We start from the raw sequence: 23,930 nt of genomic DNA on the forward strand, positions 1-23,930 counted from the left end.
GCTCCCTCCGTGGGTCTAAGGCGGCTTTTTTTAAACGCCTCATCCCTTCTGGGGGTCTGCAGGCGGTGGCGGGGGTGTCCGGTTGCCCCCCCCCCCCCGCAATCCGTTAGGGCGGTTTGGGCTGGGGGGGCCGGCGGGGCCCTGCGTCCCACACGGGGCCGGGCACCCCCCTCAGCCACCGCCGTGAGGAGCCCCCCCAGCTCCCCTCCGGCCTGCCATGGCACCCCTCGCCCCGCTGCTGCTGTCCCAACGGCACCCACCCTCAGTCCTGGCGTGGACGGGGGGATGTCATCTCAGCCACCAGCCGGGGTTGTCACCTCAGCCACCACCCGGCATTGTCACCTCGGCCACCAAGCCGGGGTTGTCACCTCAGCCACCACCCCACCTCAGCTGGGGAGCAGGGGTCCCGCTCACCCCACCTTCTCCTTCAAACAGGAGCCACCGGCCTTCCTTGCCAGGTCGCTCCCACAGAGGGCTTTTTCCCCCCACGTTCCTGCAGGCTGTGGGGCTTTGTTGGTGTGTGAGACCCTCGGAGAGGGGCCATTTTAAATCCGTCCCTTTGCAAACCCCGCCTGAGCCCCGGGGAGCTGGTGGCAGCACGGCCAGGGAGGGGAGTGGGGAGGAGGGAGTTCTGAGGTGTCTTCCTTCAAGGTTTGCCTTCTCCTCTGGAACCAGTGGCCACCCCACGGGGGCCAAAGGTGGTCCTGTGGGTGGGCTGCTTGCCCCATGGGAGCCAAAGGTGGCCCCACATATGGGCTGCTCACCCCATAGGATACAAAGGTGGTCCTGTGGGTGTTCTGCTTGCCCCAGGGGAGCCAAAGGTGGTCCCATGGGTGGGCTGCTTGCCCCACGGGAGCCAAAGGTGGTCCCATGGACCAAGCAACCAAAGGGGCTCCTAATGCCGGTTACCCTATGTACAGCCAGGGCTGTGGCTGAGCCTTCTGTCTCCAGGGCTCGGTACTTTACCAGTTCCCACTGAAGCACTGTCTGTTTTATGGAAAATCATGTTTTATACAGCCATTTGCCGTTATTTTGAAGCGGCTGAGGGGCGTAATTTGTCACTTCCCCCGAGTTGTATTCCGTATGAATGCACTCATCGTCAGTGCTGGCGGTATCCTGGCTCGTCAGGCAGAGCAGGTGAGCTAAGCCGTGGTGTTTAGATACACAAATTATACTCTAATTTGTATAGATGAGTGTAGTATTTCCCATGGTAATGATTAACAGTTGAGGGACGTGTTTGCGGAAGCGTTCGGATAACGGGAGTGTGTGACTGGAGTAAACCGAGCGGGTGTGGGGGGGGTCTTTTTGCAAGAGAGCAGGGAGCAAATGAGCAACCCACGTTTGATGGGTGCTGTTTTTAACGGCAGCTCTTGACGAAGGTCGTTAGACCCTTGGGTAACCGGAGGGAAAACTTCCCAGTGAACATGCTGAGATTCTCAGCTTCGTCTCGCAGGGCTGTCAGTCCCGTCTCTCTGCGTGTTGGGTATTGCACACACGTACGGGCGCTGGTGCTTCCCCGTCAGATCTTGATAGCACGAGAAGAAAATGCAAACGAGGCCGAAACGGATATAAATGGAGAAAACATCGCCTTGGAAAGTATAGCCTTGGTCCAGTGAGACAATTAGGCACATCCCCCAGTCCGAACACGCCGCTAAAGCCGTACTGGAGCGAAATGTGATGTGTCACTGATTCGCTGAACTCTTCCTTAGATTCTCTGTTAAGTTTTGCGAGAATCTGGAAGCATCCATGGATCTGAGTGGATCTTGGTGGGATCAGCTGCCTTCTGCTGCAACCCATCCACGGGTCAAAACCATACCCTGTCTATTCCACGGAGGTTTACCTGTTCCTAGAGTGATTTCCTGGCGCTCTGCCAGGCCGGTTGACATTGCAGGTAATAAATTAGAGAGCAAAATGCCTGTGTTTTCTGCTAGGAGAAAAAACCCAACCACCCTTCAATAAAAAGCGTGCATTTATAGAACAGAACCTCACTGCCCTGAAAGATGTGTTTACATCCAGTGACTGCAGCTTTGTCTGGTGACATCAGTCCGTGGGGTGACTATTCCACTGCTACGTTTTTCAGCCGAGCTGGCGAAGGAGGAGTCTCAGGCTTTTTCTCAAAACTAAGGCAGAAAGTAGAAAGTCCTTGCTGTGTTCTAAAAAATGGGCTTATGGGTCATTAAAAATATTATGCTATTTTGAAACGGATCAAACTTTGTCCTAGTTACTCTCTGATTAGTCAGGCCTGAAAACAGGCAACTGCTTAGTGCCAGCCTTCCCCTTTGTTTCATAAAAATAACATGCTTTTTTAAAGATCACAGGGCGAATTATGGTGAAGTGAGTGTGTGGCACCCAGAAGAAACTGCCTCCAGTCAGCTAGAAGAGCTGGGTTACTGTCACACATGTACATCCCCAGGAGCTCGTGTAGGGGGGTGTAATGCATTGAGTGTAGGATTTAGCCCTGGGCAGAAGGTCAGCATAAGGCTGTGCATCATTTAAGGCGCTCTTCCTGAACCGTGCGAAGCGGTGCATAGACCTCACAACTGCTGCCAGTCACCAGATGAATGGCTGAGGGAGCTGCTGGCAAAAAAGTCACCTATAATTTTTTTTGGAAGAGTAAGGGACCCTGTTTTTCCTGAAATAAGGATTGTTAGTCTAAATCCTGATGGGTGTGGTGAAGTCCAGCCAGCTCGATGAAGTCTTGTGGTAGGTTACACCGATATTTTCCTGAAATTCTTTGTGCTTGGCAGTTGCAGGAGCTCAGCAGCCTGCTCCCCTGCAGCAGTAAAACCATTAGAGATCTCCGCTCCCAGTCACTCAGTTAAATGGGATAGACTGGAACAAATTGTGTGAAATCTCTCCTGTTTTCCATCACGGCCCATGTTGTAATTGGAATGACCCACTCGTCAAAAATTCGGTTTCAAAACCCCAAGAAGGGATTACAGAGGTTATATATACTTGGTGGTCAGGATTTTCAAACTGGACGTGAGATTCGTGAGAGCTTTAAAGGGGCCTGATTGCCAGGAAGGGCTGAGCATCTTTTTGGGGAGAAGGGACTTCCCCAGCACAGGCCAGGCTGAGATCATCAATGCTACACTTTCAGACTGCACAGCAATGGGTTAAACTGGAAAGAAAAGACTAATTTCTGTAGTCCTTTGGTTTTTTTAACTAATAGTGCTAACATCCTTTCGGTTTGTCATTTAGTTTTCTGACCTTTTATGGTGGATTTTCAGATTCCACTTCCTGGCATTTCTTTGTGACTCTGAATGCTGGGAACCTCCTGAAAAGTGAGAGCTGAGACGTTTCAGACAGGCAGGCCTTCACACAGAAAACCACTAGATATGAGAACATTCACAACCAGATTTACTGCCTTGTAAACAAGAAAAGAAAATGAAGCGCTGGAACTTGAAAGTAGAACCTTGGGAACTGGTTGAGGCACCATCCCTGGAGGTATTTAAGAGATGGGGTGCTTAATGACATGGTTTAGTGATGTTTTTTAATCAGAGTTAGGTTGATGGTTGGACTAGATGATCTTAAAGGTCCCTTCCAACCTGGACAATTCTGTGCTTCTAAGAGACAAGACATTGCAAGCTGGAGGCCCAAATCACTAAGCATGATGCTTGGCCTTTGTGCCTTTGGTTTTGAGGCAAAGAATTTGAGTAACATTGGATTTGTACAAAGAATTTGAATAACATGCTCCTGCAAGGTGAGCAGGAGCAAGATCATCCTGCCTTTCCCCTTTTTGGGGGAAGAACCGAGATGTCCTGAGCCTTCCTCACAGGCCATGGTGCCCTCATCGTGCTTCGTGTCGTGTCCATGCCTTGAGAGGTTTCGGCGCTGGCTGCCTGCCTGATTAATGGCAGGGGGGGAAGAACTGAGATGTCCTGAGCCTTCCTTAGAGGCCATGGTGCCCTCATCATGCTTCATGTCGTGTCCATGCCTTGAGAGGTTTTGGCGCTGGCTGCCTGCCTGATTAATGGCAGGGGGAAACAGCGTATGGAATTGGTTATATCTTCTTGTATTTTCTCTGCTAAGCCTCTGGGTAAGAAACAGCATCCATAAATACTGTTTAGGGCCTAGGTGATGTCCACAGGCATATATTAACTCCTCTGCATCATTGACTGGAACCTTCTCCAGCAGCGAAATGCGGCTGGTACAGGTGTCATCGTGCTCTGGGAGGTGTGGGATGTCCTGTGGATCACCTCTGAAAGTCACTTTGGACTAGAGGGACCCCAGCTTCTTTGGTCCTGCCAGAAACGCTCACATTTGCTATCACTTGAAGGACCATTAAGTGTTATGACAGTAAAGTAAATGAACACAAATTTCCCAAATGAGGTGCAGGCTCCAGAGAAAGTGATGGACTCTGCCAAGCCGGTAAAATGTATCTAAATACATAATCATTTTCTCCAGAGTCTAATTGCCTTTCGTGTATATCCTAGGATTTCGTGGCACATTTACCAAGCTGTATTTTCAGGCAATTGTAACAACAAAAAAGGTAAAAATAATTTCAGGTCAGAAATGACTAAACCCAGCACTGGTGGTGGAGGGAGGCTGGTTGCTGACAGGCAGAGGGGATGAAGGACCACGCAGAAAATAATGTGCTTGGGGTGAAGGGAGAGTTTTTCTTCCTGCAAGATGCCTTTCAGTCATCATGTCACACCTGAGTCTGGCTGAGGCTTGACGTGGATAAGTGAGGAGGCCCAGGATCTGTGTCTGAGAAGTAGATAATGTCCACAGGCACTGTAGCTTCATCTAAGTGGTAGTAGGTGCCGCCGTTAAAAAGTTTCGTGTTGGATTTTGGCATTTGAGCTGTGTCTGTTGTAACAGACAGGTTTGGTGGCCAGTAATCACCCAAGCTCTTGTTTCTGTCAGCAGTCTTTTATGCAGGAAGGTCCCCAACCGCTGGCGTTATCAGCGTAATCGTTCAGCTCCTTGTTTCGCCTGCCAAAGGGAAAAGGGGCTGAGTTGGCCACGCTCTGGCTGAAGCTGCTCTGCTGCCAGCTGGATGACTCAGGGCTGGCGGGAAGAAGGTGCTCTCTACATCTCAACCACCGTTCCAAAAAAAGCAAAGGATGAGTACCAAGCCTGGCAGCAGTAGCCACCCTTCTGGGCTCCCTGCTGCGAGCGTCCTTGGGGGGCAGAGAAGTGGGGTGCTCTCCAGGAGCACATGGGAGTGCAAATTGCCTTGGGCAGAGGTGTTAACACTGCCGTGCAGCTGGGGTGCAAGAGTTCACCCCGACTTTGGAGAACTCAACCTGGGATCTCAAAACAAGACCCCAAATGACTACCAAGTGTGGTCTTTTCTTGCCAAAGGAGAGGGCTAATTTTTTACATGAGAGTTTTCTTTACCTGTTTCTAAGCAGTGCTCTGCAGCTCCCTGGGTGGAGGGCTTCGTCACGGGCTGTGTCATTTACTCATCATTCCCACAGGTATTGAGAGCCTGCCTTGCGCCTCGGTTGGTAGAATCATAGAATTGTCCAGGTTGGAAGGCACCTTTGAGATCATCTAGTCCAACCATCAGCCTTACTCTGATAAAAAGCCATCACTCTGCCATTCATGGCAGAGCTGTGATTGCATCTCTACATCCAGTCTGGGGAGGTGCAAGTGATTTCCCACTTGGGCACAGGAAGGTCTGGCTCTGCCTTCCCATTCACTGCTGCATTTCCTGGACCACCAGCCCCAGGTGTAAGGAGGCCATGAGCCAGGCTGGAGTCCTAGGGGGGTACATGTGTATGTGTGATGCTTCAGCTTGGTGGCTCTGCTCAGTGATGGCCAGTGCCTGGCATTTCCTCTCTCTGGGTCTGGGGTCCTCTGACTCCATGAAGCTGCTACAAATCATAGGATCACAGAGTGGTTTGGGTGGGAAGGGACCTTAAAGACCATCCAGTTCTACCCCCCTGTCCTGGGCAGGGACACCTCCCACCAGAGGGCTCAAAGTCCCATCCAACCTGGCCTTGAACCCCTCCAGGGATGGGGCAGCCACAGCTTCTCTGGGCAACCTGGGCCAGCCTCTCACCACCCTCACAGGAGAGAATTTCTTCCCCACATCTCATCTCAATCTCCCCTCTTTCAGTGTCAAACCCTTCCCCCTCGTCCTATGGCTCCCCTCCCTGATCCAGAGTCCCTCCCCATCTCTCCTGGAGCTCCTTGAGGGACTGGAAGGGGCTCCAAGGTCTCCCCGGAGCCTTCTCTTCTCCAGGCTGAACCCCCCAACTCTCTCAGCCTGTCCTCCCAGCAGAGGGGCTCCAGCCCTTGGAACGTTTTGTGGCCTCCTCTGGGCCCGTTCCAAGAGGTCCATGTCCTTCCTGTGCTGAGGACTCTAAAGCTGGAGATCCTGGCAGAGATGTGAGCAGGGTGGAGGGAGGGCTGTGTGGTCAGCCATGCCCTGGGTGGAGGAGGCACAGGCAGGATGTAGGAGGGGACAGTGAACGTGTGTGTGTGTTGTTAAACCCAGCTCGGGGGGCCTTTCTGACCTGCTGGCAAGGAACCCTCTGGGAGCACGGTGCAGGCAAGACCACAGAGCAACGCTGGGTGCAAGAGAGAGCTTTACCCAGCCAGGCTTTACTGCCCTACAGCATCCCCTCCGCCCTGCCCCTCCGGTGTATGTGCTTTGCTTCAATGCTTTGTTTCTCGTTTGTCCCTCGTTAGCTGGATAAGCTGCAGAGCTCTGCGCAAGCCTGTCTGGGGGAGAAGGAGAGGATGCTCGGTGCATGCTCAAAGCGATGCTGCCTTTCCCCAGCTCCCTCAGAGCATGGCTGGTGATGGGTGCCTGGTTGTGGTGCGGCGGAGGTAGTTCAGCATGAATAGAGCCAGCAGAACGCCTGTCACAGCCGCGCTGGATGCGATACGCACAAGGGAGGCCGTGGCTTGGAGAGAGATGTCTTTCTTTGCCAGCGCCGTTTGCAGAGGGCAGATAAGCTTCCTGGAAGCTGAAGCTCTCTGGAGAACGTGCAGAGGGATCATGCCTGACTGTAAGGTCTGTTTGGCGCTTGGCTCGTGGTACCGGCGGCGGCACTGCGATATGTTTGTGATATAAACAGCCAGGGTGAACATGGCTTCAGAACACAGCTATCTCTGCTGATCAAATTAATCCCTAGAGGAGTGCTGAGAAGCAGCCTAACCCGGTCGATACAGGGATGCTCTATTCCAGGGAACTTGGAATACGATAGAACTTGTTCTAAGTTAAAGCTTGCCATCAAACCTCGCTTTTCTCCCTTTGGTGGTTCCTGTTTTTCCACGCAGCAGAGTAACCTGGTTTCAGACCCTCAGAATAGCAGCACCGCGTGACATCTGTGTATTTTAGCGGGGGGATTGGGGCCCAGGCTGCAGTTTCTGGTTTTGACGGGCAGTGCTTAGGTAGATAAGGCTCCTGGGGTCCAAGAGAGCACAAGAGCAGGGCTGGCACATGGGCTTTCTCGGGGTCCAGTTGGGCAGCCCATGTTTGCACAGGTGAAGGGTCACGGCTGCGTTTTGTTCTCTGGAATGAAATGTATTTATTGTGCAAACTCATTTAAGGAAAAAGCTGACATATTGGTTGGTCTCTGGAAAGCAGTCAGCATTTCTGTGACCTGTTCTTCCATAGCTAAAGCAAGAAGAAAAGCTGACATTATTGGTTGGTCTCTGGAAAGTAGTCAGCATTTCCGTGACCTGTTCTTCCATAGCTAAAGCAAGAACAGGCTTAAGCAAGCACTCACCAAAGGTGCGTTGCATAATTAGTTTAATTTATCTCATTTATTCACCTGTAAGACCTTAAATACATTAGACATCAGCTGTCAGACCGTACACAGGCGCAGCGTGAAATATGCTGATTTAACTTATTCAATTTCAACAAAAAATAAGTCCTAGAGCAGTTGAAAAATGCTTTATTTTTTCCTTAGATTTTAATATTCATAAAGTGAGCAGAGTGTCCTGTGTTATGGGGCTGTCTGCGTGAATCAGGCCACTTCCTCGCTGCTGCCTGACAGCCCGGCACGGATGAATGCAAATTCCCATCTCCTTCACTTTTCCACTTTGAATCACCATATGGAAAAGAGACGCGGATTCCACCCCGCTTTAGAGTCATGGAAATGAGCTGTTATGAAATGGGGAAAAGGAACTGTATCCTGGCAAGTTCTGAATGAGCAGCTTGAGAATTGACGTAATTGCAAGGCGCCGGGAGAGAGCCGACAGAAAGGAGGAGTCAAGTTAGAAAATGAGTAAAAACAAGAGTGTGTTTAGGAAAGCTGAGGTCGCCTTCCTTTCTTTTTTGGCCAGATGATGTTTTGTCATTGCCAGGTACAACTTCCTCTAAAGCAGATAACTAACTTATGCCGGAAAGGCCAGTTAAAATAATTGATTTCCAGTAATGTGTAGCCTTCTTATAAAATAATCTCTGGCTCTCCAATGTGGCAGATAATCTAATAAACAGAACATGGAAATTTCATCACATGGAAATAAATATGAAAGATAGAGTTTTGTCTGCAGATGGCATGCATGAAAGAAGCAGAGATAACAGGGCTGAAATTAGTTCAGAGACCTGCTTAATATAATGCCTTTTCTCCTGGTATTTCCAATGAACTGGGTAATCAATGTACCCTGCTGATAATACGTTGTGTTTTGCCCCCGTGCTGTGCAAACAGCCTGGTTTTCCTGGTGTTTGGGTGATGGAAGCAAAGATGTCCTCTAGGAGACCATGGCCGCTTTGGACTCTTACCTCTGTCTGGAGACTTTCTCCCAAAATCTGTCAATATCTTCTAAAAATAAATATGCTTCTTACAGATTCTGATGTTTTGAAGGGACGACACAATCTCTTCTCCCCTGCACTGGCTGTCACTCTTCCAGTACCTAAAGGGGGCCTACAGGGGACGTGGGGGGGACTCTTTATCAGGGAGGGGAGCCATAGGATGAGGGGAAATGGTTTGACACTGAAAAAGGGGAGATTTAGGTGAGATCTCAGGGATTCTTTGTCGTGAGGGTGGTAAGAGCCTGGCCTAGGTTGGCCAGAGAAGCTGTGGCTGCCCCATCCCTGGAGGGGTTCAAGGCCAGGTTGGAGGGGGCTTGGAGCAACCTGGTCTGGTGGGAGATGTCCCTGCCCAGAGCAGGGGGGCTGGAACTGGATGGTCTTTAAGGTCCCTTCCTACACAAACCACTCCATGATTCTATGACTGAGTGCTTTCAGAGGCCTTCATTTTTCAAGTCGTTGAGCAACATGTGCCTGGATCCTGGGTCCGTGTATTTGAAATGGGAAGGGTTTTTTTTTCTTACTGGAGGCCCCTGAGCAGTGAAACGGGGCAGGGACTGGTGTTTGACAGGAGTTTGGTGCTGCTGGGCCCTGGTTCCTGTAGTTTGGTGGAGAATTTAGCTTTTCAGTGCATATGGGACTTTTGTTTTGCTAAAAAAACCTCCAAGCATTGGGAAGAAAAGATCTTTGTCTGTCGACTGCGAGCAAAGAAAGCTCGTAGTATATGTCCGAGAGCCACCAGAAATCCCCTAGCAACCAGGCTTAATGATCCCGATATTTTGTTGCAGGATCATAGGAAATCACAAACTCGTACAAAAGCACTGCTGTTCTTTAAAATATGAAGTTGCTGCCGGAGGCTTCTTTATAAAGAGGCCCAGAATGGGCAAACCCTATTCCTCTCGGTATTTATAGCTTGCCTTTTAGCATGTGCACACATAGCCCTTGTGCTTTGAAACTGCTGGGACTGGCTGAAAAGTGGATTTCCGAGGTCAGGGTCTGAAAGGGAGACCCAGGACTTTTAACTTGAGGCTACCGTGTTTGGAAAGTTGCAGCCTGAGCCAACAAACCGGAAAGTTTTTGTAGAAATACAGGGGGAACTTTCCATCACACGCTCCCTTCCCTGCTGGTGAGGAGATTTCACGTGGCTGTAGGTGAGGTGACTGGCACGATTAATCACCTTCGGCATCTCTTTCCTGTACTGGGAAGTTTGGAGACAATGAAAGGAAAATTACCGGAGCTGGCCTGCTCATTGCAAACCCCAGGGCTGCAGTCTCTGTGGATGGTGGGTCTTAAAATGCAGCCGTCTCCCGTATTGCGGCGGGGACAGAGAACAGCCCAAAATGGGCCACCAGGCCATTAAAAGCCAGAATTATCTCAGCCTGGAGGATCATATGGGTGATACACACCTCTCTGGTGCCCTGCCGTTGCCCGGTGAGGATGTGGTGACCGAACGCTGGGTCCCCTGCCTGTCCCCTCCAAACGCTCCTGCTACAACATCATGCCTATCACTTCACCCCTGTCGTGGCAGGGAGGTGACACCTTCTTGTCAGGCTGTATGAACACTACACAGCCTGGGCAGCGCTCGCCTCTCTGCCGGGAAGCAGCTCCGCAGGGAACGTTGCCATTTCGAAATGGGAAAGCGAGCAGTGCCCTCTGCTTTGCATACGCTTTCCTCTGGGGAGTGAAGAAGTGGCTTTTATCAGGATGGGCATGTGTCTTTGTGGCCTAGTTCCTGCCGGGGCTGTCTCGGGGGAGGCCGTTGATGGGGTCGATGGCAGGAGTGGCAGATTAGGCTTGGAGCATTAGTGCAGGCTGCAGATGGAGCAGGACTCGGCTGTTGCTACAGAAACAGCAGCTGCACAGGATGCATCAAGGCAGCATCCTTTGATGGAGACGTGAGGTACCGAGACACCTCAGCTCGAGTGTGGCTTCCATTTCTGAGACAGCCTTCAGGAAGGACATGGTGGGCAGTGTCCAAAGGAGAGCAGTCAGATGCCTAGAGCAGCCCAGAGAAGCTGTGGCTGCCCCATCCCTGGAGGGGTTCAAGGCCAGGTTGGAGGGGGCTTGGAGCAACCTGGTCTGGTGGGAGGGGTCCCTGCCCAGGGCAAGGGGTTGCAAGGAGATGATCTTTAAGGTCCCAACCCAAACCATTCTGTGATTCTATGCCTAGATGACGTGGTAGCAAGGCATGATCAGGTGGCCTGGACTTCTCTCCAGCAGAGAAAAAGCTAAGGGAGGTGTTATGGCAGTCTTTGTGTACGTCAGAAGTCGTTGCAGGCAAGAAGAGAGCGATCTGTTCTCTGTGTCAGCTCTTGTAGAACAAAAAGCAATAGGTGTGTTTTGTCAAGGGAGATTCCTTTCCAACCATGACGATTCTGTGATTCCAGTAGGGAACTCTCTGCCTGCAGGGAGCATGTGGATAGATAACTCCAAAGTGGCCTGGAGTTTCCATCGAGATGTCTGAGGACAGGTTTGACAGACATCTGCTCTGAACGGTGCTGGTTTTGGGTGCATATTCGGGCTAACTAGGCCTGTTACCACCCTGTCCAGCCCTGCTGGCTGTGACTCTGCGCTTTTGCAGAAGAAGGAACCTAGCAGCTCTTGTTTTACTCCTTTATGCAGGTAGTTTTGCAGATAAGACTTACGAGTGGAGCTCAGAGGAGGAGGAGTCCGTGAGGAAGGCAGGACCGGTGCAAGTCCTCATCGTCAAAGATGACCATTCCTTTGAACTGGACGAAGCTGCACTGAACCGCATCCTCCTCTCAGAGGCTGTCAGAGATAAAGAGGTGGTGGCCGTGTCTGTTGCTGGAGCTTTTAGAAAAGGAAAATCATTCCTGATGGACTTCATGCTGCGGTACATGTACAATAAGGTATGGCTCCAGCTCAGGTGGCTCTTCCTGGGGGTATGGGAAGGGGGGGCAGCAGGGATAAGCTGGACAGGACACTGGCTTGATGCTCTAGGAATGCTGAAGCCTCTCCTTAGCCTCTCCTTTATGGGCTTCATAAAATAAAATAGAGCAAATCCTTCCACACCAGTGGAGTCTTGACTTTGGAGCAGAGATGTTCACATTTGCTGCCCTGTAGGAAACCTCTCTTTATAGGGGCTGCCCCCCTCCAGCACTAGGGTGGAGGCAGCACAGAGGGAAAATGTAGAACCAAAGTGAGATGAGAACTCCAGCAACTTCTTCTGTTCCTGCCTGCAGGATGCAGTGGACTGGGTTGGAGATTACAACGAGCCTCTGACTGGTTTCTCCTGGAGGGGAGGATCTGAGCGGGAGACGACCGGCATTCAGATCTGGAGTGAGGTTTTCCTGGTGGACAAGCCCGATGGTAAAAAGGTGTGTGTTTCTCTGTTGCATAGCTGTCTCTTGCTGGGCAGCTCATTTTTCCCTTCCAGACTCTGCTACCTTGTCTTTAGGTGGCTCAAATGCCCTTGCAAGTGTAAAGAAGGTCTTCAATACCATATCCCTAATCTAGCACGGATGGGTTTAATGCAGTGAGTTGATAAGATGTCTGGGTGTCCCGGATATGCTCTGTAGGTGTCCCTCTAACTCTGGACATCCCAGAGTTTATTTCTCTGCTGTTCCCAGCAATCTTGAATCTGAGGTCCTTGCAAACTACTCCCCTTTCCTACAGCAGTAGCTGTAAAATGGAGCAATCTTCATTCAGGGTGGTCAAATACAATGCAAACTGGGTTTTGGAGCATCCTGCAAATCCAGGTTATAGCCAGGAATATTTGTATTCATGTGCTCTTTAACGAAGAGTCCAACACCCAAGTGACACTGAATTATTCATGGTGTGATCTCTAATACTGCCTGAACATATTTTGGGTTAAGGAGGTGTGATATGCTGCCGTGTTTGACTTCTGTGACGTGAAGCTAATGCAGACTTAGGAAAAGACCCCTCTGCAGTGACAGCAAGTGTTTGAGGAGCAGAGCAGTTCCCTCCTCTGCGTTGTACAGCATTCATTTCCCTGCCTGATGGAGTCATCGCTCTGTCAAGAGTGACTGGGGCTGCTCTTTTCCTTTGTTCTCCAACAGTTACAAGTCTGAGGCAGAAGCAGCGAAATTCCCAGCACAGTAGTGCAGCTGACATTCACCCTCCCCACCCCGCCATCCCTGGGGTGTTTGAGAGTGGTTTTACTTGGATGCAGATGCTGACGTGGAGCTTTCTGCCTCACAGGTTGCAGTGTTGCTGATGGACACCCAGGGGACCTTCGACAGCCAGTCCACCTTGCGGGATTCGGCCACCGTGTTTGCTCTTAGCACAATGATCAGCTCTATACAGGTAAGAAGGGGGATGTCTCCAGGAATCATTTCCTAAAAGGAGGTGGCAAAATCCCAGCAACACAGCAGCTAACCCAGGGCCTTTGGTGGGAGAGACAAAGGCCATCATGCTGGCTGCACAGAGTGCAGGATTCACACGTGACTCCGTCATCACAGGGGACAGTCTCATCTCATCTCACCCCGAGAGCAGGAGCAGCAGCAGATGCACCCCTTTGCTTCCAGCTACCAAAGAGAAAAGGACCTTGGTGTGGGGAGCTGGCTGTGCTTTTGTCTCAGCGCTGCTGGAGAAACTTCTGGGCTGGAGGTGTTCACACACCAGTAACCACTGGAAGCTGTGTCTTGGTACAGAGCTCAGCACATCATAAAAATGGAGAAGAAAGAACATTATTTGGACCCCCACAGGCTTCCAGGCTAGGGAAAGAGTCCCTGGTGCTCCCTACTGGAGTGTTTTGCTGCAGAGGGATCAGCAGTGCTTCTCTGTCCAACAGCATGAGTCTGTCCAGCTGTGCTTGGGGCACCACGGGCCAGCTGGGACTTTGGCTGTGTCCTGATGGTAATGTTGTAGGCTTTAATCACACCGAGCCATGCAAAGGACAGGCCATTGTGAGTGTTCTGAAGTTCTTGTTTTTAAATGCAGGTTTATAACTTGTCCCAGAATGTGCAGGAGGATGATCTGCAGCACTTGCAGGTAAGACCCTTGTCCCTGCTGCTCCACTGGGGTGCCTAGATTATGCTCCACACTTGTTCTGGAAAAGCACTTTCTCATTTGGACCCACAAGGCCCTTGTCCCTGCTGGTCCACTGGGGTGCCTGGATTATGCTCCACACTTGTTCTGGGAAAAGCACTTTCTCATTTGGACCCACAAGAGGGTTTTTTGGTTTCCCAACTCTCATATTGGTTCATGGGCATGGAGAAACAGTCACTTGGGTTGAAACCTGTATTGTCTACGCTCTCATAGCATGTCTTCTTGGGGGCCTGGGTGCTTTGGCAGGGCAGTCAGAGGGACACTCACCAGGAGGGAACTGTTCTGTCTCCTGAGCAGAGACCCCTCAGAGGCCAGGACTGACCCGTGGGACTGGAACCACAAAATGACTTGCACCAAGTGACTAGTAATAGGGTAATTAACCACTTATTGGCTGTACTCCTGCTGCTGCGAGTGTCCATGCGCTGCTCCGTGAGTGGGGCAGTAAAAGTGCTCATTTCATTTAAGTGATGGGGAAGCTGAAGGTAGAAGTTGCACCATTCATGCTGTAGTACAGGATCCTTGGATTGTTAGGAGAAGCCCAAAGAAATTGGGTAACCATTTATGAGCCTGAATACTGCAAGTGACTAGTAATAGGGTAATTAACCACTTATTGGCTGTACTCCTGCTGCTGCGAGTGTCTGTGCACTGCTCCATGAGTAGGGGCAGTAAAAGTGCTCATTTCACTTAAGTGATGGGGAAGCTGAAGGTAGAAGTTGCACCGTTCATGCTGTAGTACAGGATCCTTGGATTGTTAGGAGAAGCCCAAAGAAATTGGGTAACCATTTATAAGCCTGAATATTGACACCTGGTACTGGCTCAGTACAGGTGACCCCTAAGGGTAATTACAGCCCTGACTGTTGGAGACAAGCAGCTAATTGGATTTTTGTGGCCCAGGTGTCCTGCCCATTTCCTGGTATTACCTCTAGCTTTCTCTTCTGTTCAGGTGGTTGATTGATTCGTTAGGTAGGTTTTTCCAGGAGCTTTAGAGAAAGGAATGAAAAGCAAAAGTCCAGCTGGAAAAATCAACATTTGAAGAATTTTGCATCTTTTCAGTCAGTAAATATTTATAACAATAATGCCTTTTTAACATTGAACTTACCCAGTGCAACTCTGATCTTTCAGTTTGGATTTTAAGCCATTATTGTTTAACATGTTGACCCATTTTGGGGCATCTGTGAAAGGCACGTTATTGTGCCTTCAGTTGGAAATTACAGTCAGAGAGGCTGGAGAGCCTTCAAATCTTGCTGGTAGGCTGATCTTACAGTCTTTGCACAGCAGGGGTTTGCAGGGAAAGTGCTTATTTCTGAATTAATTTCCGCTTCTTCTTGGAGTGTTTAAAGAGAGTTGGGCTCCCTGCAGCACGTGAAGTTTCAGGTTGGTGTGAAAGCAACAGCAAGCAGCTGAAGCAGTCCCCTGCAGCACGTGAAGTTTTGGGTTGGTGTGAAAGCAACAGCAAGCAGCTGATTTGAGCCATTTTCCACAGATTTGCCAGCCAAAAAATCCAGGCTGAGATCTTTCACGTGAGGGCTCAGGACGGTGATTGTCTGTAGCTGTGAACTGAAAGCTCATGGCCAGCCAGTTTCTGTTCCAGCACTACAAATGGTGCTGTTAGCCCTGTGGCCACCAGTTGTCTCTTGCCACTGTGCCTGTGGTCCACGGCCATCTGTGTGTCCTTACAGACAGACAAACTAACAGTCCTGTTGTTCTTCTCCTTCCAGCTTTTCACTGAGTACGGCCGCCTGGCCATGGAGGAGACATTCTTGAAACCTTTCCAGGTGAGTTCTGAGGGTCCTGGCCAGCACATGTCCCCTCTGCAGGAGGTGGCTTGGCCCGGAGATGGTTGGCTTCACCACGAGGTGTCACTGCAGTTTGCAGGACGGGGAGGAGATGGGGATGCCTGGGGACGGGCTCAGCTGTCAGAAGGAAAGGCTTTGTTCTTCCTTGCTCCCAAAAAGGCTTCCAAATCCACCCAACATCCCTCTTTGGTTCCTCTCTGAACCCCTGCCATCCCAAGAGCTCTGCCCTCTCCTGCCAGACGTCCTGCCAGGCTTGGAAAGCAGTCACATTTTGTGGCAGGTTTGTCACACTGTCTGTCTGGGGACTCTGCCCAGCCTTCTCTCCGAGAGGTTTGAACCCTCCTGCCCTGGGAAATCCCTGCTCCCAGCAAAATGAAAGGACAAGGATTAGCTCAGAGCTCTCGCAAGTGACAGCAGAGCTGTGGGAAGGTTCGGTTTAAGTGGGGTTTTAACTTCAAATAAGGGACATCTGTTCACCCTGCTGCTTCCCAACCTGTGAAAAGCTGGCGTGCAAAAAAGGGAGAGCATTGGGCAGACGAGAGCTTGCTCTGGACACCAGAGCTGTGAGCAGCTGGGAGAATGGTGGGCTGGGACATCCCCTTCCAGTAGGAAAGTGAATATGAACAAAAAGAGACAATGCAGAAAGTTGTGGCGGCAGAAGGGACCCTTGACATGTCTGAGGCATCCACAGTAGGGTAGGTGGTAGCTGGAGGAGGGGTTGGGAGCTTCCCAAAGTGGAGAACAGCAGAGAGCAAAAAGGTGCTGTAAAAATGCAAATAATAATTGGGAATGGGTTACAGTGGTATTACTTTGGCCTTTTTCAACATAAAAAGAGAATTGCTGTCCTCACCCCCATCCTGGAAGGCCTAAGGGGTGTCTGTGCTCAGGAAGTAGAAATAAAATTAAAATAGATAAATTGAGATTTTGGGGAGCTTTGAGGTTATATTGGATGCTGGCATGGACAGATGACTGATAAATGTTGTGAAAGCTACCAGTAAAAATACATGACTTGTAGTAGCAAGAGCTAGGAGAAAACTGTAACATGGTACAGAAGAGAGCCAGACGTTGAATAAATATCCCTGTTCCTTATTTAAAAACTATCAGGGTAATGTAGACAAATATTTCCGTGAAAGCGAAATACTTCCTACGCCATCAGTAAAAAGGAGGCTGTAAGGGGAAACTTTTAAATATGCTTAAGTCATTAGGAGTGGATAATAGGCTCTGATTTTACCACAGACCGTAATTGCTGTCAAGTCACACAGTTTTGTGCATAGCGAGTCTTGTCAAACCATCCCATTATCAATTTTTAAAAGACCACGAGTTGGGTTGATAAAGGTAACTATCACCATGATACGTTGCCTTCTGTAAGCCTTATCTCCCTCCCGTGCTGATTAAAAGCAAGCGAACAACATACCAAGTCAGCATTGTCTGGTATAATCCATTGTAAATGGATTAAAAACTCATTAACTGATAGATGACAGAGCACGCTGAGCTAATTTTAATAGGGAATCATCATCCTTCAGAAGTGTTTCCTTGGGGCTCCCCCTGGGGTCTCTCTGATTCACTGTCATCTTCGTTAACAATCTGGGGAAAAATATCAAACGACTGGTGGTAACCCTTGAGAATGTGATAAAATTTCATAGAATCATAGAATGGTTTAGATTGGAAGGGACCTTAAAGATCATCCAGTTCCAACCCCCTGCCCTGGGCAGGGACACCTCCCACCAGACCAGGTTGCTCCAAGCCCCCTCCAACCTGGCCTTGAACCCCTCCAGGGATGGGGCAGCCACAGCTTCTCTGGCCAACCTGGGCCAGGCTCTCACCACCCTCACAGGAAAGAAGTTCTTCCCCACATCTCACCTAAATCTCCCCTCTTTCAGGGTCAAACCCTTCCCCCTTGTCCCATGGCTCTCCTCCCTGATCCAGAGTCCCTCCCCATCTCTCCAGTCTACAGCTTGAGTTTCTTGGGTGAGATTCCAGGGCCTGTAAATCAAACATGCGGAACCTCTTTTGTCCTTAAAATATCCAAATCTGTAAAGGAGGCTTTGGAAAACAGCTCCTATAGGAAAGCGCTGCCAAGCAGGGAGTGCAGAGAGAGTGTGGATAACGAGGCAGTTGCATGGATCCTGCTGGGAGGGAAGTAATACTTGGCAGTGGAAAATTAACATTTCCCTTCGGCTCCATGGTGTGTCCTCACACTTGAGCCAAAGCGTAACCACCTGCCCTGCCCCGTGTGCCCTCACCGGACACCGATCCTGGTCATGATGCCTTCAAAAAGGCTGGCCCTTTGCTGGGCTGGAGGGGCTGAGGGTGGGTGGGAGGCACAGGAAAGACCTCACGTCTGGAACGATTTTGCTTAAGAAAAATGAAAATCATTCCAGAGTCAAGCAGTGCAAGGCACGCATCGTGTGTTTGTGGAAAAGTCCTAAACATGGACATGTTTCCTAAGCATCTCCTGGTCTTAGAAAGAACAGTGTGTCCCGAAACAGCTAACTGGGTGCAGTTGCTGTGGTTCGTCAGGCATTTAGGAATGGCCAACACGCTGTTCTCTCTCTTTTTTTAACCTTTCCTGATGTTTTATGGAAGAGAAATAAGGAGGGGAAATATTTTCCCTCCCTCCACTAAATCTTTGGTCTAAACATAGCTGATTTTTAGGGAAATTCCAGTGAAATGGATTCCACTTGCTGACCTGCTGATTCATGTGCATGAGAGGAGCCCTGGCACCTCTGCCAGACCCTCCTGGGCTTCGGCGTTTAGGGCTTCCCCCTCCACCCCCTGTGTTCATTACACAGGTCCCTTGCACAGATGAGGTGCTGGAGACAGGATTTTTTTTTTTTTCTGAAAACATTAATTTTTTTTGTAAAGATTAAAAGTTGACCGTGCTGGTATTTATTTATTTATTGCATAGGAACTTTTGACTGCCTCAATAAAGATTACAAAAGCCAGCGATTTCTTATTCACCCTCGTTATACTGCATCTGCTTCTCATTAAAAGTCTGTCTGGAAGGCTGCCCGGTGAAAAAGGCTGAAAAAATGAGCCTGTAAAATTCCCATAGGATGGAACTAAATGTAGCTGGAATTAAGGAGCTGGTTGCCTTTTGTCCTGCTTAGCAAAAATCTCTTTCTTGTTTTGCAGTCTAAATGATTGATGCTATTTTTCGAGCTGGGGGAATCAAACTGCCTCCCAGCAAACCCAGTCCTGGGTTTTGCCCCCCACTTTTCCCCTTGTAATGTGCAGTGAGTCTGCACGGTCTCAGTGCCATGGTGGGGTGGCCCTGCACAGAGGGGTATTTCCACCAGTAAAGGCGTGGGATGCTGCTGGAGCTGGGCAGAGGCTGGGGGCCAGGTCTTGTTGTGGTACGAGGGTGGGGATGAGGACACAGTGGGGGTCCTGCCGCCGCCGTGGGCTCCAACATCTGCTGCCAGTGGTGGTGGTAGGATGGGAAGCCCTGAAATCCCTCCTGAACCCCCATTCATTAAGGTACAGCAGAATTAGGCATCTCATGTAGCCAGTCCTGGTCGTACAATTAGCAACACCCTTGAAAGATGAATTTTTCCGTGCTGTGTGGCATTGACCCTGATGTGTTCCTGTCTCTGTTTTCTAGTCCCTTATATTCCTTGTTCGCGACTGGAGCTTCCCGTATGAATTTTCCTATGGATCCGATGGTGGTGCAAGATTTCTGGAGAAGCGACTGAAGGTGAGATCTTTCTGATCTGAGTTCATTTAGCGAGTGGTGCCAGCCCTGGGGGTACGCTGTGGGTGATGGAGAGTGAAAAGGGAGGCAAATCTGGCTGGTGACCCAGGGATGATCCACTGCCATCCCCTGCCTGGATGGAGACTGCTCAGGGTGTGAGGGTGGGGGACAGATGATGCTGGTGACCATAATCCTGGGCAAGGAGCAGGGAACAGGGTGCAGAGCACTGGTACCAGTGAGGGTTTGGCTGGTGGGGGGGCCACAGCAGGCTCTTGGGTGTGAACTGCAGTGTACAGAGATGCTGGTGACAGTCACACTCACCCAGTGCCTTAAAATCCCAGAAGAGGCATTTTTAGGAGGCTGAATTTCCTTGCCACGTCTTCTGGCCAAGCCCAGTCTCCCTGGGGCTCACTTGCTGGGAGCAACTGGGAGAGGTGTTGGAGATGGGAGTCAGCAGATTCCCCAGAGATCGGGAGCAATGCTTTAGTAACAGGCAGTTGTACAGTAAAACTGATGGGCGAGGGCTCCGCTGGGATTAATCAGGAAATGCATGGGTGATTTGGTAGTGGAGACACCTAATTAAAGGGGAGACAAGAAAGGCCCCGGTGGGAAATCCCAAATGTTTTTATATTCCAGTCATACATGGACACAGATATTTTCCAAGCGATAATAACATGCCCCAGGGTGTGTGGTCACAGATACTCTGGTTCCTTGGTTGCTGGAGGAGCCTTGTCTTTGTCCTCATGTGGCACCCCCCATGGGATGTCCTTCTGTGTTGCTTTTTCCTCACTGTGAGCAACCACAGCATGGAGTACCCTGTGTTCCTGCCGTCACCACTGCCCCAGCATTACCAGTGTCCCCATCAGAAGGAAAACCCCTGACCCCAAACTGGTGTCTTGCAGGTCTCGGGAAATCAGCATGAAGAGCTGCAGAACGTCAGAAAGCACATCCATTCCTGCTTCACCAAAATCTCCTGCTTCCTCTTACCTCACCCGGGCCTGAAAGTTGCCACCAACCCGAATTTTGATGGAAAACTGAAAGGTAGGAAGGCAAAGGTCTGGTTTTTAAGCAGATACCTTGGATACCCTGGCAGATTGTCTTGCGGGTTCCTCAGACCTCTATTTTCCAAACTTCCATTTTCCATGAAAAAAGTTCTGGGAAAGGAGTTGGATCCTCTTCCCAACGACATAGACACACTTGGCTCATTTTTCCGAGTCCAGCAGCTGCCTGTTCATTGCCAGATGCTTTTAACCTAAGACAGAGGTGGAGGCCAGAAAGGTGTGGGAGGCTAAAAAGTTGTCAGAGGCCAAAAAGGTATGGGAGACCCTGAGAGAGGGAGAGGCTGAAAAGGTGTGGGAGGCCAAGGCAGAGGTGGTGGCCAAAAAGTCATGGGAGACTGAAAAGTTGTGGGAGGCCAAGACAGAGGTGGAGGCCAAAAAAAGGTGTGGGAGGCCAGTGCAGAGTGGAGGCCAAAAAGGGGTGGGAGGCTCAGAGGTGGAGGCCAAAAGGAGCAGGAGGCCCTGACAGAGAGGGAGACCCAGACAGTTCAGGCCAAAAAGATAGGGGAAGCCAAGAGAGAGGCAGAGGTCAAAAAAGGGGTGGGAGGCCCAAAAGGTGTGGGAGGCTCAGACAGAGGCGGAGGCCAAAAAAAGGTGTGGGAGGCCAAGACAGAAGTTCAGGCTGAAAAAGCATGGGAGGCCAAGACAGAGGTGGAGGCCAAAGAAGGTGTGGGAGGCTCAGACAGAGGTGAAGGATGAAAATGTGTGGGAGGCCAAAAAGGTATGGGAGACCAAGACAGAAGTGGAGGCCAAAGAAGTTTGGGAGGCCCATACAGAGGTGGAGGCTGAACAGATGTGGGAGGCCCAAACGGTCTCAGAGCTGCTCTCAGTGAGCAGTGTCAGGACAGGTGGCTGGTGGGCAACCAAGGGCAGGGCTGAGATGGGAGGTTTATGGGCTCGGTGTTAAGGCTCCAGTTAACTCCAGTGCCTCACGTGCAGCTCGGCACGCACGTGGAATGGTGCAGACTGGTTCCTGCAAGGCAGGCTGGTGCTCGTGGAGGGTGGAAGCCCAGTTACACGTGCTCTCAGGGGAACGCTATTTCGCTTTGAAAAGCTTTCCAAGGAATATTTAATCATCCTGACTTATCTGATTGGTGGTTTCCCTACAGGGCAGAGTTAGTTCAACAGGTTAAAAAAAAAAACCCGAAAGAAAAGAGGAAGGAAAAAAAGCCATGATAAGATTCTCTACCCTGAAAGGAGCCGCATGCTGTAGGTTTTAGTTCTTTGTAGTGAACCGACTGCTTACCAGCAGCACTGCTTGCAGTCTTTGCAATTAAGTGGCCCATTAGTCACTTAAAATAAATCAGCAGACAGAAGGAAGTTACTTTTTCCCTGGTTTTGTGTGGCTGGCATTCAGACTTGTTCTTCTGGCAAACTGTATGCTAACTGGGTGGTGGGGGGAAGGCGTGCTGCTGGAAACAGAATCCCAGAATGATATGAGGTTGGAAGGGACCTCTGGAGATCATCTCCTCCAATCCCCTGCCCGAGCAGGTCCACCCAGAGCACATTGCACAAGAATGTGTCCAGGTGGATTTTGAATGTCTCCAGAGATGGAGACTCCACCACCTCTCTGGGCAGCCTCTTCCAGGGCTCTGCCACCCTCACAGGAAAGAAGTTCCTCCTTGTGTTTAGGTGGAACTGCTTATGTTCAAGTTTGTGCCCATTTCCTCTTGTCCTGTCCCTGGGCACTACTGAAAAAAGACTGGCCCCGTCCTTTTGACACCCACCCTTTAAGTATTTATAGGTGTTGATCAGATCCCCCCTCAGTCTACTCTTCTCCAGACTAAAATGACCCAAGTCCCTCAGCCTTTCCTCATGAGAGATGCTCCAGGCCCCTCATCACCTTTGTAGCCCTCTGCTGTCCCCTCTCCAGCAGTTCCCTGTCCTTCTTGAGCTGGGGAGCCTAGAACTGGTCCCAGTGCTCCAGATGGGGCCTCCCCAGGGCACAGCAGAGGGGCAGGATGACCTCCCTCCACCTGCTGGTCACACTCTTCTATGCCATTGGCCTTTTTGGCCCCAAGGGCACATTGCTGGCTCATGGTCATCCTGTTGTCCACCATGAGTGGACAATAGTTTCTACAAGTATTTTGTATGTTCTGTCCGTGGGTTGTCACAACTTCAGTTTGCACAAGTATTTTTGGGATTGTGGAGCTGGTCTGTGGATATATCCACAGCTGTATGTTCTGTCCGTGGGTTGTCACAACTTAAACCAGGTCTACAATAATTTTTGAGTCTGGCTTTGATTCTCCTGCTCTTGTTTCTTGAAGAACAAGTCTGAGGGAGGGCTGGTGCTGATGATGTTGGGTTTTTGTTTCCAGAAATAGACGATGAGTTCATCAAGAACTTGAAGATTTTGATTCCTTGGCTTCTTAGTCCCGAGAGCCTGGATGTTAAGGAGATCAATGGAAACCATATCACCTGTCGAGGCCTTGTGGAATATTTTAAGGTATTTGAGAGAAATTTGGCTTATTAATCTGTGGCACACTTGCACTTTTGCTATATTTAAAAGGGAAAGCAGCAGCAGGCAAGAGGAGATGGTCTTGGTCTAGGTAATAGTCCTGGTTCCCATTGCTGCAGAGAGCAAACACCTCACAATCGCATATTTGGCCATGCAATAAGCACAAGACTTGGGGAGGGCTGTTTTTTCCCCCATCCCTGGAGAACTGAGGACCAGGGAGGGGGTGGGCTGAGGGCCATATTCCCATTGCCTTTGGGAAAAAAAAAAAAAGCTTATTTTTGTTGTCATGACTACTGGGACATTTTAATGCAAGGCATCCGTGAGTAAGTCTCACCGCCTACTCTCCAGGGCTACCTGACTCCGGCTCCTTCTTCTTCAGTGAAGGACGGAGGTAGGTGCAAATTTGATGGCAGAGATAATTAGCTGAAGTGGTGGAACGAGAGCCCTGAGTGACTCTTGGGCCACCCAAGGAGTCAACCTTGAGCCGTGCTACGTAGCATTTTCTGACAGAGCATCCCCTGCTGAAGCCGTCGTGTACCAGGGATGTCCCCCTCCTCCTTTTTCCTTTAACACCCTGTTAAAGCTGTGTCTGGAACTGGGTGGGGGTGTTTGCTTGTTGCTGGTGCATGCTGTATTTGATGAGATTTCATTTTCTGGGCGCTGTTTTGCAGGCGTACATAAAGATCTACCAAGGGGAAGAATTGCCACACCCAAAGTCAATGCTGCAGGTACGTGAGCGTGAGCTGGTGGGCATTCCTGCACTGTAATTACCATTGATTTCTAGCTCATTGTCAGAGGTGACCTGCTAGCGTGGCACGTTGGGTCTTCTGGGAATTTATTTCAAATTTCTTAGTGTAACAACCCAAGCAACAGCCCTTTTTGGGAAGTATTTGGCAGTCGGGAGGCTGATACGGCTCAGCAATTGCGGCAGCAGGGCTCGTGGCCTCGGCCAGACTGCGGTGACTCGCTGTCTGTGCACCCCGTGTCACCCAGCTGAGCTGAAGTTACCCCCTGGCAGGTACAGAGCATCGTTTTTGGCCGTGATGGGGCCACATGGGGAGGTGACACGGCCCCCCAGCACGGGCTGGAGCTCTGCTCCCTGAGCCAGAGGGCTTTGCGGGAGGTTGCAGCTGTAGCTGTTTACATGCGACTGAGCCTTTTATCTCTTTCCTTGCCT

At 50.3% G+C, this 23,930-nt stretch overlaps 1 protein-coding gene across 1 annotated transcript in view; it reads left to right on the forward strand.

Moving 5' to 3' along the window:
* The first annotated feature begins 1,083 nt into the window (after window positions 1-1,083).
* The window catches only part of ATL1 (atlastin GTPase 1), a 32,216-nt gene continuing 9,369 nt past the window's right edge, over window positions 1,084-23,930 (forward strand). The window contains exons 1-11 of the mRNA XM_014936769.1: window positions 1,084-1,137; window positions 1,368-1,596; window positions 11,339-11,586; window positions 11,920-12,054; window positions 12,899-13,003; window positions 13,640-13,690; window positions 15,466-15,522; window positions 19,148-19,240; window positions 20,140-20,278; window positions 22,614-22,741; window positions 23,425-23,481. Coding sequence (XP_014792255.1) covers window positions 1,084-1,137; window positions 1,368-1,596; window positions 11,339-11,586; window positions 11,920-12,054; window positions 12,899-13,003; window positions 13,640-13,690; window positions 15,466-15,522; window positions 19,148-19,240; window positions 20,140-20,278; window positions 22,614-22,741; window positions 23,425-23,481 — 1,296 coding nt within the window. The remainder of the gene's footprint in view (window positions 1,138-1,367; window positions 1,597-11,338; window positions 11,587-11,919; window positions 12,055-12,898; window positions 13,004-13,639; window positions 13,691-15,465; window positions 15,523-19,147; window positions 19,241-20,139; window positions 20,279-22,613; window positions 22,742-23,424; window positions 23,482-23,930) is intronic.

This window comes from Calidris pugnax, unplaced genomic scaffold (genome assembly GCF_001431845.1).
Source record: "Calidris pugnax isolate Ruff unplaced genomic scaffold, ASM143184v1 scaffold10, whole genome shotgun sequence".
NCBI classification, from domain to species: Eukaryota; Metazoa; Chordata; class Aves; order Charadriiformes; family Scolopacidae; genus Calidris; species Calidris pugnax.